At 36.4% G+C, this 15568-nt stretch overlaps 3 protein-coding genes and 2 pseudogenes across 3 annotated transcripts; 3 read left to right on the top strand and 2 right to left on the bottom strand.

Moving 5' to 3' along the window:
• The first annotated feature begins 528 nt into the window (after positions 1-528).
• On the top strand, positions 529-1793 carry LOC120206931 (annotated as a pseudogene).
• Positions 1794-3615: 1822 nt separating this feature from the next.
• LOC120206933 (probable tRNA (guanine(26)-N(2))-dimethyltransferase 2) lies at positions 3616-4964 on the top strand. The gene is made up of 2 exons (XM_039206494.1): positions 3616-3909; positions 4510-4964. Exons 1-2 carry the CDS (start codon positions 3814-3816, stop codon positions 4795-4797), a joined length of 384 nt encoding a protein of 127 aa, XP_039062425.1. The 5' UTR covers positions 3616-3813; the 3' UTR covers positions 4798-4964.
• Positions 4965-6357: 1393 nt separating this feature from the next.
• Positions 6358-7704, bottom strand: LOC120206929 (UDP-arabinopyranose mutase 1-like). Its single transcript, XM_039206492.1, has 3 exons — positions 7363-7704; positions 6867-7286; positions 6358-6789 (listed from the first exon to the last, which is right to left on the bottom strand). Exons 1-3 carry the CDS (start codon positions 7702-7704, stop codon positions 6451-6453), a joined length of 1101 nt encoding a protein of 366 aa, XP_039062423.1. The 3' UTR covers positions 6358-6450.
• A 578-nt stretch (positions 7705-8282) lies between these two features.
• Positions 8283-10415, bottom strand: LOC120206934 (PI-PLC X domain-containing protein At5g67130-like). Its single transcript, XM_039206495.1, has 9 exons — positions 10396-10415; positions 10246-10341; positions 10014-10136; positions 9609-9750; positions 9434-9537; positions 9053-9353; positions 8732-8955; positions 8551-8637; positions 8283-8438 (listed from the first exon to the last, which is right to left on the bottom strand). Exons 2-9 carry the CDS (start codon positions 10330-10332, stop codon positions 8406-8408), a joined length of 1101 nt encoding a protein of 366 aa, XP_039062426.1. The 5' UTR covers positions 10333-10341; positions 10396-10415; the 3' UTR covers positions 8283-8405.
• A 3143-nt stretch (positions 10416-13558) lies between these two features.
• Positions 13559-14919, top strand: LOC120206932 (annotated as a pseudogene).
• The last annotated feature ends 649 nt before the right edge of the window (positions 14920-15568 follow it).

Here is a 15568-nt window from a genome sequence, read left to right as displayed (position 1 = left end):
AATCCACGCACAAGTAACTATTTTTGTTCAAATACGATATAGGATAGTAATATAGGTTAGGGGGATTAATTTGATGTTCCCTAACAACTCGCAAACTTGAACCTGATGATGTTGACAGCTGAGTGGCCATACAACCCAACCTCGCTTTTAACCACAGACCAACTTCTCTCTTTTTGCCACCGACAGCTATTTCTTTTATGACGTCCATGGCGAATGTGAACAGTGTGTTTCAATCATGCTTTTGGCCTTATCTCTTCTACTATGTATCCACTTTCAATGTTAACAATCTCTAAATGCTTGAGTTTGCTTCTAAACACGTGCTTTAAGTTTTATTTATACGTATCTATAATTGCAATTCCGCCGACAAAATGTTGGTACACAAAATAATATATATTTAAATTATTTTTAATCATCAAACAATAAATATACATTCTTAAAGACATCGCACTTAACCTTATACTTTAATAAATAACAATACTTTTATTATTAAGATTACTTAATTGTGTACATAAGTGTGTGTAGCTATCTATCTATATATAAATATCGTATGTGTGACTGTGAGTGTCTTATCATTTTTAGTTACCAAAGTACAAGCAATCCCACTTTATAGTCTTATCAAAGTTCCCAATCGTTCAACCATGGCAGACCCTTTCTCCAATCTTTTCACTGGTTGCTTCAACTTCATACCTCTTCATCCCCACTATTATTCTTTCACTTGCACTGCTCCCACTCCTCCAAATCAACCAATCCCTTCTTCACAACCTCACACAACAACAGTGAAAGTACTGTTCATCATGCAACTTCCTCTAGCAAAGAGGCTCCGCCTCTCATCAAATATCTAACTTCCACAAGGCAACAAGAGTTCAACGAACCCACAAGCCGTTCCATGGAGGACGATAAGTTCAGAACTGTTGACGATGAAGCTCTAACTGTAGCCCTACACATAGGCCTACCTAGCCCTAGTTCCGATTACAGAATCTCCCCATCCGCGGATTCAACTGACAAATTGGGAGAGAACAGTAGTAGTGCAGCAGCTCCTGGGTATTCTTTAAACACCAGCAATGGACAACAGTATTGGATTCCTACCCCTACTCAGATTCTCGTTGGTCCTACACAGTTTTCATGTCCTGTCTGTTGCAAGACCTTCAACAGATACAACAACCTACAGGTATGCATGCCTCATTTGCACGAGACATGATCCCTTAAAATTTTCCTTCTTTAATTACTTCATATAATATGAAAGAGCAGATGCATATGTGGGGGCATGGATCTCAGTACAGAAAGGGACCCGATTCTTAGAGGAACCCAGCGAACGGGCATGCTAAGGCTTCCATGTTACTGCTGCGCACCGGGTTGTAACACAACATCGATCACCCAAGAGCGAGAGCGCTCAAAGATTTCAGAACTCTCCAAACCCACTACAAAAGGAAACATGGAATCAAACCCTTCATGTGCAGGAAATGTGACAAGGCTTTTGCGGTGAAAGGAGATTGGAGAACACATGAGAAGAACTGCGGCAAGATTTGGTATTGCATCTGTGGGTCGGATTTCAAGCACAAAAGGTCTTTGAAAGATCATATCAAGGCCTTTGGCCCTGGTCATGGTGCAGTCGGCATCGCTTCTTTCGATGAAGATGATGAACCCGGATCGGAATTTGAGTCTTCAATGACAATGTGAAATTAGCAAGCAGTAATATATAGCATTTACTTGACTTTCGTATGATTAAGTTGTTTAAATATATCACTTCTTTTTCATGTATAGCTTTGTGGTGCATATGTGTTTATTTCTCTTATTTGGTTCCGTAAATCCTTCCACTTTACGCCAATATTAATGGATTAATTCTATTTGTTTGCTATGTTTGGTGTGGGATTTTTTCCTTCAATTAAAAATATAATTTATTATGTATTTTTTTTTGGATAATTCAATTTTATTACCCAAAGAAACAAAACTGCTACAAAAACAATCACCGATCACAGAAGATAATTACAAGCTAATTACAAAAAAATCGATCGGTTTAATCAATACCCCGTGATATACAAAGTTTGGAGTTAACATAGTCAAGCCTATTGATAATTTTCCCCGTAATTTAATTCCTACTATTTCTTTAATACTACTAAAGATTTCTGCTGAGTTTCGAGAGCATCATTTGAAAATTCTTCGGTTGCGTTCTCCCACAAAATATAGATATTAGCGTCCAGCGATTTTAAGGATAGTGGTTAGGAGTGACTTATCTTTCCAAGTGGTACTTGCCCAAACAACCATGTCTTCCCAGGATTGTAAGGTCTTTTGTAGTCCACTAAGGTGTAGAATTTTCTCTCTTAAGTGCGATGAGAATTGGCATCCGAAGAACAAATGGTTTCAACTTTCCATTATATCATTGCAAAGAACACAAATCTCAGAAGAAGTAATCCCCATGCGTTGTAGACGGTCATGAGTGGGAAGCCTATCTAAAAATGCCATCCAAGCTATCAAATTATGTTTAGGGATGTGGTGGGGGAACCAAATCAAAGAATGCCAAATCATTTTGTCTCCTTTTATCTGATCTCCAGCCAAATTTGTCTAACAGAAAGAGCTCCACTCGAGAGGATCGGTAGAGCTTCAGTTCTAAGTTTAAGAATTTTATTGAGACTCTAGCTTGTGTTTGCACTTCCTTCCATGAGCCATAAATCATTCTCCTTTTGCACATAAGCAATTTTACTACGTATTTGCTACCATCTCATTATATATAAGTAAATAAGTGGTTGTTTTGGTTCATGTAATAGATGAAAATGTTAATTTATAGTTTCGTATGGATTTATATTTGATACAATGTATTGTTGATGGGTTCTTAATTTGATACTATTGATGATGGAGGATAGTTAACATCCATATTCATTATCTGCTTTATCTTATTGTTCTGATGAACGATATGCCGTCTGGTTCTTTCTAACCGCAGGGAACATTGTCTTCATGGCGGTGGTTTCAACGAACAAGATGGCATTGGCAATCTCAAGAACTGATTGCAACACCATCATGCTGCTACGAATTCGATGTTTTGACCTTGATTATCAATGTTAGAATTGTAGGATACTTGTTAATCAATTTAAAATCCATTCTATTGGTTATCTTGACGACCAAGTTGGTAAGGACAGTGCAGTCAAAAACTCAAGCAAAGCACTGAAATGAAGTGTAAAACACGTTTCCATGACTTGGTGCAACTTGAATGTTTATGTTTCTTTTAGTATTTTGAACTTGGAATAATTCAAATTTACTATAGCATTTGCATAAATGGTTATTTTATCGGAAGAAGAAGAAGAATATACATGAATCGAACGGATCAGTAACGTAAGAGACCAAAATCGTCCTTTTTTTTGAAGAAGACACGTGAACCGAACGGATCGATAACGTAAGGGACCAAAATCGCTCTTTTTGAACTGGTGACCAGAATCGGAGAGACTAAGCATGTAAGGGATCACCCTTGTAGTTTACTCAAATTTTAATTGAGTGGCTAATTTTAAATTTTTAGTAAAAACGGGGCCTTTTTCTAACATATTTAATAATTGAGTGCCCTAAAATGCAGTTTACCCTTGAATAAAAAGGGGTTCCCAGTTCCACCTCCTATATTCAAACTTAACATAGACTCCTCATGAATTTGCTGCTTCCAGACTTTCGAGCGTCAAAACCAATTTCAAATCCAAAAATAACAATTGTATTTGTTACTCAAATTTTGTCTTCAAACCCATTCAAAGAAGATATAATAAGCTACAAAAGGAAAGGGTAAAAGGAAAAGGAAAAGAACCCATCGTTTTGTTATTGAATGTAAAAGGGGAAACAATGTCGACTGATCTCAATGATTACACTATCATAAAGGAAGGAGAAGCTGCGATTCTTATGCTTGCTAAAAATGAAGTCTTTTTCAACAAAACCCAGGTTTCAGATTTTATTTTGGTTTCAATTGAATCCATCATTAGAATTTTCATGGGCTTTAGTCGATGGTTAGCTTCTTTTATTATAGTTAAAAGGTTCTCTTCATTGCGATGAATTTTCTATTTTAAGGGGAACCACTTATGGATTTTTATTTAAAAAAAAGTGACGTCTGCTTAATCGGATTAACTGATGGGCAGGGAAAATATAATTGAATTTCATGGTTTTGTTTTTGTTAGATTTTTTCATGTCTTAGTTTTAGTTAATGGGAAGCTATTGATTTTAATAAAGAGTTCTATATTAATGATGATTTATTGTTAGAAATACTCAACTAGGGAGGTCTTCTAAGTTAAGCTGTTTATGAAAATTGTAAGCTCTTTGTTCAGTAATGTGAACTAATGGCGCCGTGATTGGCTGCTGAGAAAGGGGGGGAAAAAGGAACTGTGAAATATTCTATAAGTACTGCTTTCGCTGGAGACATGTATATTCTATTTCTAGATGCTGAGTGGGATTTTGTTTCCTCTGCTGTGTAATTGTTGTGTTAGTTGTTTTATGCTTGGTTCTTATTTACTAGTGGGGATTTTAATTGTTTACTATAATAATTAGGTTAATAACAGAGACATGTCCATAGCGGTCCTGAGTACATTTATAACAAGAAGGAAGCAGGAACATGAGGCATTCTTGTCTAAAAGAAACAAATCAGCACCGACGGCACTTGATAAGAATGTTTCTTTGTCTGACGTGAAAGATAAACCCAATGACTCTGATATGAATATTGAAACGAATGAACAAGGGATTGAAGAGAAATTTAATGATGACCCATGTACTACATCAGAAGAACTTCTTCCTGTTGTTCCTTTATCTTCTGCATTTCTGCGTGGGCGTGCACACTAAAGATATTTCAAACAACTAAACTTTGGTTAAATTATTGGAATTTCAAACTGGTCAACATCCTATGCTCTACTAATTTGATTGAGACGTGATGAAATGGTTTTCATGAGGTTTTTGTCTTCTCTGTAGGTTAATAGTCATCCAGTGAAAGCTCAACCGGTTGATCAACCTGGAAGTGTGATACTTGCCAAAGAACCGGTTCTTCAAGCACGTCTTCCTTGCCACTTTCTATAGTTGCATGCTCTTCCTCTATCATTTGTCCTTGTTTCATGTTCGACGTGTAAACACATGGCTTCTTTGACATAAACATTACAACTTGAGGTTAGAGGTGGGAAATGTTTTAAGTTTTAACATCCTCTAACCTGTGCATCTTTTTGGCAGGCAAATTTTGCTCGAGCTGTTGAATCCCTTAGCAAGGCGCAAGCTAAAAAAGTTGCTCGCTTCCTTCCGAATCCCGAAAGGCACTGGGGGCCTAAGCTTAAGGCAGGTCGCCAAATCACCAGCAAGTACATCTCTCTTTTGGGCGAGGATGCAGTAAATGGATGCCTCAATGATGAAGATAGTGAGTGTGACGCCAAACGTCAAAAGACCAAGAAGTCCGATGATGATGATGCTATTGCAGAATCATAGATTAGGAGGGTAGCCTAGCCAAGGTGGTAGAAACCTGGTTGTTACCGCCTCATCGCCTAAAATTTGTCATGATTTGGTTGGTTAAAATTCATTGTTCTGTGACTATAATCCGTTTTGCAAAATTTAGTTTCTGTTTGAAAACTAATTAAAATTTTGAAGCAATTTATTCAAGTTTTGTGGTGTTGGAAACCAGAGGTAAGATGCAGAGAGTTTGATGCTCTGTTTAGTTTTTTGGAATTGTAATCTGTCATGGAACTGTAAGTAGGAAAGACATTCCATCCCTTAACTCATACGCTCTTTATTCTCATTCAAAAGAAACCAAGCGCACAGCCACACACCCTGTGCTTGGATGGAAGATTGATTGAAGAATGGGAAAAAATATTTTTTTACGTGAAGAAACAAAATAGGACACAGTCATTTTCTATCCTAATTCTTTAAAACAAATCAAGAGAAATGTAAGTTAATGTTCAAAGTTAAAGCAATTTTAAATATGTATATGTGCATATATTTTCTATTTTCTTGTACTTTTAACTTTTTATATTTTAGATTTTCTTTACATGATATTCAACAAAGATTAAATGGACAAGACAAACTATGGTTGTTCAAGGAATAACATATATTTTCTGCAGTGGACAACAATATTTCCTTTTGACTTAGCTAACTTATTCCCTAAAAGGAAAATCTACTCCTCACATTGTTAATCTAAAACTAAATTTGAGCTTTAATCTTCTAAGTTGGTTTTATAATTCATGTTTAAAATTTGAGTATTTCTTTAAATAATACCATCTTTAAAGTTTAAATTTAAATTCTCTTATTGAGAAGCAAAATGGAAGCAATGCTAAATCATCTAACACATGTTTATTCTTGTTTGTAACTTGATAAAATTACATGCCAAAATCTAGTGAGGAACAACAAAAATTATTGAACTTGATTCAAAACTGTAGCGAAATAATGGTGCAGCTGACTGTTAAAAGCATGTGAAATAGAATATAAATAATAAATGTGATTTTGTTGGAAAAAAAGTTTCTAAGCTGCTTTGCCATTGGGCACAGAAGATCCTCCGGTGGGTGGGTTGAGCTCATCCCAGGCTTTAATCCAAGTGATCATTGCATCAGCCAGCTTGTCAAAGTAAGGATCAACTTTGCTGAGCTTCTCTTTCACCTGCTTAGCCAGTTCAATGTAGCACTTTTGAACAGTGGTACAGTCTTTTGGAAGAACAACTTGTTGGAAGAAGGGGATGATCTCTTCCTGCCAGAAAATCCCCTTGTATTCCTTCCTTAGGTTCACAAATGGGTTGCTGGCTTTGCTGTGGTAGATGTATGGCAGACCAGTTTTCACCCCCAGTCCCAAATGGTCACATATCACCTAAACAAATAGACATAAAGCATAAGAAGAAGAAGAAGAAGAAGCAATGCAAATGACCGACTCCAATGGCGATATACCTTGATGCACCAGCCAGCCCACATATCGTCGTAGCGTCCGATTGGCTGACCCTCACCCATGAGTCCAAAGTACATGGCAGGGCCGATCAAATCACGGTCGAACGCCAGATTCATACCGCACATGGGGAACAATGTGCCCTTTGGGATGGTGAGAACCGCGTCGACAAACCTGTTGTTCCTCTCGAGAGGCTTCACCAGTTGGGTGGGTGCATCGTAATCCGGGATGTTTAGCCACAGTCCGTGAGAAACAGCGGTCGGGACACCCTCACGGAGACTGAATGGATATCCACGGACGAAATCAGCACCATCTCGAAAAGGGTCATACAAGGTGTTGAAGAAGAAGGGAGTTGATGGAGATAGAATGTTCTTGATGTGCTGCTCAAGTGCATTCACTGCTTTGCCTGATGGGTCCTTGGCAACCTAATCACAGAATTTGACTAAAACCCAGATTCTTAAAACATCTCAAAACAAGATTAAAACAAGAAAAGAAACTTACAAAGCAGTCATCATCGATGGTGAAAATGTACTTCTTCTTAGACACCATGTAACCAAAGCAACGGCAAGCGGAGTCCTTGAAGGAAATGCAAGAAGCCTTAGGGCCCAGAATCTTGTTGATATCATTCCTGTTATAAAGCTCATAGTCAAAGCCACGAGGGACCTTGATGGTCTTTGAAGGGTCACCATCTTGAACGATGATGAGGTGGTAGGGCTGGAAAAATGGCCTCCACATCTCGAGAAAGTCCAAGTTTCTTATCGTGGGTATAACAATGTCAAGCTCATCTTTCAGCTGAGGCATTACCGGAGCTGCTGTCTGGGTTGCTGTTGCTGGCTCAACCATTTTTAATTGAAAGAAGAAGAAGTGAGAGAGATGTGAAAGAAAGGAAGAGGTTGTATGGGAGTATATATGGAGTCGAGATGTGAGAAACGAGTCAGGCGCCATGAGTGAAGGAAGAGAGACGAGAGCACGTGTAAGAAATTTGCAGGTAATTACGACTTTTTCAATGCCTCTGATTTAGCCTTGAAACTTTAGTTTTTTGTCAAACCTAAAATATCCAAATTTATAAGGCTAAAATTAAAAATCATTTTACAAAATATATATTTTATTTTAAAATATTGATTTATAATAAATGTTTATAAAGGTCTGAATTAAAGGTAAAGATTTCTTCATATAAATTATACGTTAAGAATTTATCATGTATAAATTATGTAAAACAAAAATTTTAATTTGAATTAAATAAGATATTAATCATTGAGTTTGTGTGTCATGCCATCTTCTTGAATAGGATAACATAATCAAAATATTTTTTTAATACTTTAATGATTATTTTATAATTTTTAAAAATTCATTAATTAAAATATATAAAAGCATACAATAATATATTTATATTTTTTATTCGAATATATATATATATATATATTATGATATGATATGCTTGTATTTGTATACAACAAATATTCTTACAACAACAGGGAATTCATTGCATCATAAAATGTTGATGTAGTCCAAGTCTTCACCACATCCTATGCCTGGAATTTATCTTATGGTGTGCAGGCCCCTGATGTTGATCCAGGCTGCAATCACAAAACAAACCCATCTTTTTTACCAAGTTCGAAGGTCTACTTGAGAGAGGATTCGGATAAAAATATTAGACTCGAAATACATTTATATGAAAAAGACACATACCACACATGCATGGATATCATCACATCCACATAACAACTTCCCATTCAAAGTGTCCACAGCTTGAAATGATCCTCCTCCTTCACTCCTCTATCCAAACCAATATATACACAATATTTTCAGGCTTCAAAGTTAACGAAACAAGAAAGAAGTAGCAATATAGAGGGTTAATGATAAAAAGAACCTTGTAATAATCAACAGCAACAAAGTTAGCCCACCGGTTACCAGCAGCAGCATAGCAAGTATGGAGCATGTTAATCAGATCTCCCGAGTTGTCCTCACATGCCTCCCCCTTGTTTGACTCTGAAGGAAAGTAATTTACCAACACCAAAGACTTTGTCTTGTCATTTAGACTTGACGACTCTCCCCTGTTTGGACAATTCCCTGCTTCCATTCCACCATCACCATCTGCCAATTTCACATTCAATAACGCCATGTTGCACGGTTCTTTTAGAGTTTTGGAATAGCTTAAAAAGGGAATTATTGATGGATGTGTATGGTTTACATTGATTTTCGACCATGTAGTTCCACTGGTAAGCTATTCCTTCACTTGCTTCTTTGGACTTGACTGAGGTGAAAACGAGTAGTCTTTGGTTATTAGCCACCATGTCACTTACCAGAGGCCAGTCTCCACCATTTTGGGGCATTTTCGACACTGGAAACCAGTATTTCATCAACCCGGCATCGGTAAACACCTTGGTTAGCCCATTTGGACCAACATAATCTTCCAAGATTAATGTGACAATCTCTCTTAGGTTTGCAGATAAGAATGTTTCGATTTCCTTCAAATAATCTATAGCTGGTCCCTGGTAGGCCAATCCAAAGAAGAAGAAGATGTGAAAGGGGCAATATTCATGGGTCATTAAGAAGGGGGAGTTGGACTTACAAATGCAGTAATGTCATGACATTGTCCTCCAAATGAATGGCACATCCACACATCTCCATCGAAATCATAAGTGTCGAGCATCAATCCTCTGCTCCATTCTGCAACTCGAAGGGGAAATTAACTAGGAATAGAGATATTGAAGAATGATACATTTGTAGAATGTGAGTAGAGAAACATACGTTGAGCTGAGCAGTAATCATGTCTTCTTGATTGGTAAAGGTAACACGAGGAATTGGGGTATGCAAAGGGTATCCATCGATGGCATATGCATTGTGGGTTGTCAAGAATGCGTATTTGTTGAAAGGAAGAGAGTTATTCTATTCACCCACAAGTAAACACGCACAGAATTAACATGTGCATTATATGAATATAATTGCACATAGAAGTTAAGAGATGATATCTGACATGGATAGAATTATTTATGGACCTACCAGGGCTTTGCTGAGACCAGTGATGGGCCGAGGGGGCAGTCGCCCCTGATAATTTCAAATTTTATAAATTTCCCCCATGTTTATTTTAGCTTAAAGGTTCATAAATGAGCTAAATAAAGAAAAGAAAGCTTATGAACTTGTTGACTTACCAGAAGCTGGAATTGGTTTGTAATGGTTGATCGTACACATCTGGAACCTGAAAATCCTTGTGAGCAAGCGAAACAATACAGTCCAGCCTCACAATCTCCATCCGAAGAACATTCATCAAGCAACTAAACATATCAAAACTGTGAATTCTACGAATTCCACAAATGCAACAATAATAAAATCATATACAATTGATAAAAAGAAGGGATATATGTATGCATCTGTAAACCCTACCTTGCACTGTCCATTAGTGCAAGCTGAAGCAATACCGAGAAACACAGAAATAGCAGTGACCAAAACCAAATTCTGAAAAGGTCTCATTTTGTTGGAGATTCAAAAGACTGTAAGGCGCAATCCTCATAGACAAAGTGGTTTTTATTGTGAAATAAATTTGGGTTTTTCTTCAGCTTCTTGGCTGAGAAAACTATGGAAAATTTTCATTGAATATATGGAAAAAAAAAACAAGAAAACTGGAAATTTATGAAGGGTTGGCTATCCACTTAAAGACAATGATATTAATTAACTAATTAAGAAACTAAGTTAAACATCCCACCAAGATTTTAACTCTAATATGCGACACTCAGGCTTAATTCCTTTGTAATAGGATAAAAATTAAATCTTTATTCCCAAATTGGTACATTCATAATTTTATTTCCTTACTTAGTTAATCTCACCGCAGGGACTTTTATTTCTATGTCTCAATTTATTTATTTTCATCTCATACAATTTTTTTAATCAAATTCTAATTAATAACTGAAATTAAATTTTTATATAATTCAAGTAGTTAAAAATTATTTAGATAAATTATTATAAATAATTCTTTCTAATAATTCATTTTTAGTTGAAAAAAAGAAGACCACATTGACATATTTATACAAGGACCAGTTTTCTATCTCACCTGCCTTCCAGATAAATACATGCATTTAGTTAATTTTATTATTTTTAGATTCAAAATTTATATAAAATTAAAATTGGAAATTTTAAACATCAAAGAAAAAAAATTAAATAATTACATATCACTGTCGGTAATAATTTCTCTGACGTATAAGATCTTGACGCTTCATTCCTAGCATTCTTCTTCTGTTTTTTTTATGGCTTTGTCTCTTTTCTTTCTCTCTTGATCTGATAACATTCTGTTATGTATATGGAACATTGATATAAACTTTCAACCTAGGAAGCAGCGAAGGTCATTTCTTCGGAGATTGAAATTATCGTCGTGATTGTATTTTCGACTACATTCTGTTTATCGTGATTACGATAATAGCGGTCATTGTAGATTTTGCGTTCGTGAAATAACGGTTTTTTTTAAAAACATACCACTGTTTAAATCCATGCATTTCTCTCCTCAGCAAGATACTTTAGGCTTCTTGAATTAACCCCATATCACCTTTACTCGAGACAGATCGAAAGGCCGGCCGCCCCGCATTAGTATTGAACACCTATTGTGGGTCATTAGTGCAATAAAAAAGTTGTGATTTAGGAAAGACGGTGAAACTAGGAAGTATCACGTGTGGTAACCTAATATACGGTTAAGAAAGACGTTACTAGAAATATTATTATTTTAATATTTCGGTAAAAAATACATAAAATATTATTATTTCTATCAGAAATGTTATTGTTTGGCGCTTTACCGGATTTGTTAATATATCCGTTAAACGTTACCTAAAATTATTTTTTTTCTACCGAAAATGTTAATATTAGGCATTTTACAGGAAATATTAAAAAATATTAATGTTTTAGGTAAAAAATAATAATGTTTTAAGTAATTTTTTTACTAGAAATGTTAAAAAATAATAATATTTCCGATATCTTATTTCTTTAACCATATATTAAGACTACCGTGCTACAGAACTTCCCGTGAAACTGACATCTAGAATAATAGACATAGATGAAACTGAAAAAAAGGGATATTCACATAATAAATTCTTAAACTTCAACAATTTCGAAAGTAAACATACACTCAAAAATATTAATAAAATATTATTAGATTATTGAATTATAATAAATTATTAAAGAATCATTAAATTTAAATATTAGAGATTTATTAAGTTATTTTTAATTATGACTAATTTGATAGAATATGTAAGTTTTGAGGACCAAAACTTTTATTCTGCCATGCCACATCATTTTGAAAAGAAAAATAATTATTAATTAAAAAAAACGAGAATATAGTTTATCCTATAAAAAAGATTTTTTGTAGTGCTTTCCCTTTGGAATAAGACTGCCGCGATACATGGGTTGCTGGGAGGTTTTTTTTTCCCCTTCTATTGGTCTTGTTGGGCGTGTGATCTGCTTAAAAAACGATAAGGTGTCTTGGGATAGATTGATGTGATATTTGGGACATATTCCTAAGAACTTGATCATTATTTGGATGGTTATCTTGGACAAATCGCCAACCAAGAGCAGGCTCATTGGATTTGGTTTATAGACGGCTTGTGTATTCTCTGCTCGAAAGAATTAGAAACCCGTATTTTGAAAGATTTCTTGTTTAATGAATTGATACTTGGAGTTGGAATGGTTTAATTGCAGGTTGCGAACGAAATCGCTGCTGTCGTTCCTTCTAAAACTGACATGGAATTGTTGCATTGCTTTATTTTGGAGAGAAAGGAATCGGAGACAATTTCGACAGCTTGAACGATCTGCTGCTGATATCGTGGTGATGATTAAGGAAGTTGTTCGTCTGAGTTTGAGTGTTAATGGGATGAGAAATATTGATAGCACTCTCTATGCCAACTGGTAGCTTGGTGTTTAGCAGTGGTGTGATTTTGGTTTACTGCTCTTGCTTTTTGTAAGTGAATATTGTATCAACCTGGAAATGTCTTGTGTGGTTAAAAACCTGTCAAAGTCATCCTCAACGGGGGGCCGTTGAGATGTTATGTTCAGACAACTCTTGAGCCTCCCGCTTTGTCTCAACCCTAGCAGTTGCTTCAAGTTATGGAAAGCGAAAAATCCAGAAAACAATATATATATATACACACACACAGACACGCAATACATGTACTTAGCAACCAGTTGGTAAGCCATCTCCCAAGCTCTTCCAATATTGGAAATGTGGAAAGTTTTTCTTTATCTTTCTTAGAACTCAGACAGCACCAACTTTTCTTCTTACAAATGATAGCTGCCATTGCAGTTTCCATTACAGTGTCGGAAGAAAATTCATAAAGAGTAGTTGTTTGCATTCAGCAATTGTCCAAAACGTAATTCCAGCCATTGGAAATCGATAGAATGAAAATTTTCATCTCAGTTTTGTCTCTTTGTGCTCTTTTCTCCTGCGGGTGAATATTTATTCAGTTCCCAGAGCTTTTTTCTTTGCATGTTTATTAAATTGCACTGCATTGCATTTACTTTCTTTGCTTTGTTGCTGCAGCTGCATATGACCCTTTGGATCCAAATGGAAATGTAACAATCAAATGGGATATTGTGTCTTGGACGCCTGATGGATATGTGGTAAGTGCTAGACATTTTATTTATTATTGGGAATCAGGTGAGTTGCGCTGATGATAGCTATATATTTATCTGAGCTTGTGGTGCCAATGACATGTTCCAGGCAGTGGTAACAATGAACAATTTTCAAATGTATCGGCACATAATGAGTCCTGGCTGGACCTTGGGGTGGACATGGGGTAAGAAAGAAGTAATATGGTCCATGGTAGGGGCTCAAACTACTGAGCAAGGTGATTGTTCCAGTTAAAAGGGAATATACCTCACTGCTGCAAAGGTGGAGTGCTTGCAGCATGGGGTCAAGATCCTCAAGCTGCTGTCTCAGCTTTCCAAGTGAGTGTTGGATTAGCGGTACTTCAAACAAGACCGTCAAACTTCACAAGAACTTCACTTTACTTGGTCCGGGACCAGGTTACACCTGCGGTGCAGCAAAGGTCGTGCCTTCGACAACTTTTCTCACCCCGGATCGCCGCCGAAAAACTCAGGCCCTCAGTAAGTCCTTTTGGCTCACATGATCGGGACTTTATCCTAATTTATGGAAGATTGTTGCAGTTAGATTGATCAGCTTCAATATCCTGTCCTGCAGTGACATGGAATGTGACCTGCACTTACTCGCAATTTCTAGCTATGAAAAATCCGAATTGCTGCGTCTCTTTCTCATCCTTCTACAATGAAACCATCACTCCTTGCCCATCTTGTGCCTGTGGATGCCAGAACAAGAACTATTGTGTCAAGTAAGCTTCCATTCCGCTCCCAGTGCTTACACTTGATTTACTTATATGAACATCAAAATCTTACAATGAATGAAATGATGCAGAAGTGATTCCAAGATTCTTAAAATGGTAGAATTGAACACTCCAAGGAAAGATAATTCTCCATTGCTTCAATGCACGCACCACATGTGCCCGGTTCGGGTACATTGGCATGTCAAGCTCAACTACAAGGATTACTGGCGAGTTAAGGTCTCAATCACCAACTTCAACTACCGGATGAATTACACGCTCTGGAGCCTCGTTGTCCAGCACCCTAATCTTAATAATGTCACACAAGTTTTCAGTTTCTATTACAAGCCTCTAGTTCCTTGTGAATCAATCAGTAAGTAGTTGACAACATTTTGCTTTCATTTGTCATTACAATCGAATCATAACCGGATACTTAATCACAGCTATTTGCTTGTATGTAGATGACACATGGATGTTCTACGGCATGAAGTACTACAATGACCTATTGATGGAAGCGGCCCATTTGGAAGTGTTCAATCAAAGGTGCTTCTTAGGAAGGACAAGGACACCTTCACTTTCAAGCAGGGGTGGGCATTTCCCAGGAAGTGTATTTCAATGGTGATGAATGCATGCTCCCTCCACCTGATACATACCCATTTTTACAAATTCTGCGCATCAACGCCTATCCTTCACCAACTTGTCATTTTTTGCTGCAATTCTTTCCTTATTGGTGACCTTTTGGTAACAAAATTCTAGCAAAATGGTATCCGAATTTGTCAGCGAAGCTATACGCATCCCCTTCATAACAAAATTCTTGCAGGGGTGAGCATTTTTGAAGTCCTTTCAACTAGTCAGAAAAAGGTATCTTGTAACAAAATTCTAGCTCAATGGAATCCGAGTTTGTCAGAAAAGCTAATATACATCTCTGTAGTTTGAATGATTCAGTCACAAATGGTACATACTAGATGTTTCAGAACAAAATTGATCGATGTTTATGCATATCGGAATAACAACGCCATTGCTGCCAAGAGAGACTCCAACAGTGAACAGACCATGTGTGGAGGTAAGCTAATGGGAACTGGCATTAGGCAACAGAGGATAAACATCAGGAGGTGATATAACAGAATCATCTGTTCAACAAAATAAACAAAACTCTACGTTTAGTGACCTAAATAATGAATTTCATTCTTCAATAGTTACATATGTAAAGGGAAAATAAGTATATTTCCTCTTTACAGATAACATTTGCCACCATGAACTACCCAGAAACAATAAAACTAGCATTATATTCTTGAAAACATTAGATGCATGGAGGAGCAAATATACTAAAAAGTATCAAATTAGATCACTAAAAATATCAATTTAGTCACTAAAATTTATAGTGGTCATTTTTT

The sequence above is a fragment of the Hibiscus syriacus genome, unplaced genomic scaffold, assembly GCF_006381635.1.
Source record: "Hibiscus syriacus cultivar Baekdansim isolate YM2019G1 unplaced genomic scaffold, ASM638163v2 tig00014086_pilon, whole genome shotgun sequence".
NCBI lineage: Eukaryota > Viridiplantae > Streptophyta > Magnoliopsida > Malvales > Malvaceae > Hibiscus > Hibiscus syriacus.
This window is presented reverse-complemented; position numbering and strand designations above follow the sequence as displayed.

Coding starts and splice junctions, on each gene's coding strand:
- LOC120206929 (XM_039206492.1), bottom strand. CDS start 7,704: ATGGTTGAGCCAGCAACAGCAACCCAGACAGCAGCTCCGGTAATGCCT. Junction 7,287..7,362: donor CCATCGATGATGACTGCTTT/GTAAGTTTCTTT, acceptor TTCTGTGATTAG/GTTGCCAAGGACCCATCAGG. Junction 6,790..6,866: donor GGGCTGGCTGGTGCATCAAG/GTATATCGCCAT, acceptor CTATTTGTTTAG/GTGATATGTGACCATTTGGG.
- LOC120206934 (XM_039206495.1), bottom strand. CDS start 10,332: ATGAGACCTTTTCAGAATTTGGTTTTGGTCACTGCTATTTCTGTGTTT. Junction 9,751..10,013: donor CAAACCAATTCCAGCTTCTG/GTAAGTCAACAA, acceptor GTGGGTGAATAG/AATAACTCTCTTCCTTTCAA. Junction 9,354..9,433: donor GTCATGACATTACTGCATTT/GTAAGTCCAACT, acceptor TTGGCCTACCAG/GGACCAGCTATAGATTATTT.
- LOC120206933 (XM_039206494.1), top strand. CDS start 3,814: ATGTCGACTGATCTCAATGATTACACTATCATAAAGGAAGGAGAAGCT. Junction 3,910..4,509: donor TCTTTTTCAACAAAACCCAG/GTTTCAGATTTT, acceptor TATAATAATTAG/GTTAATAACAGAGACATGTC.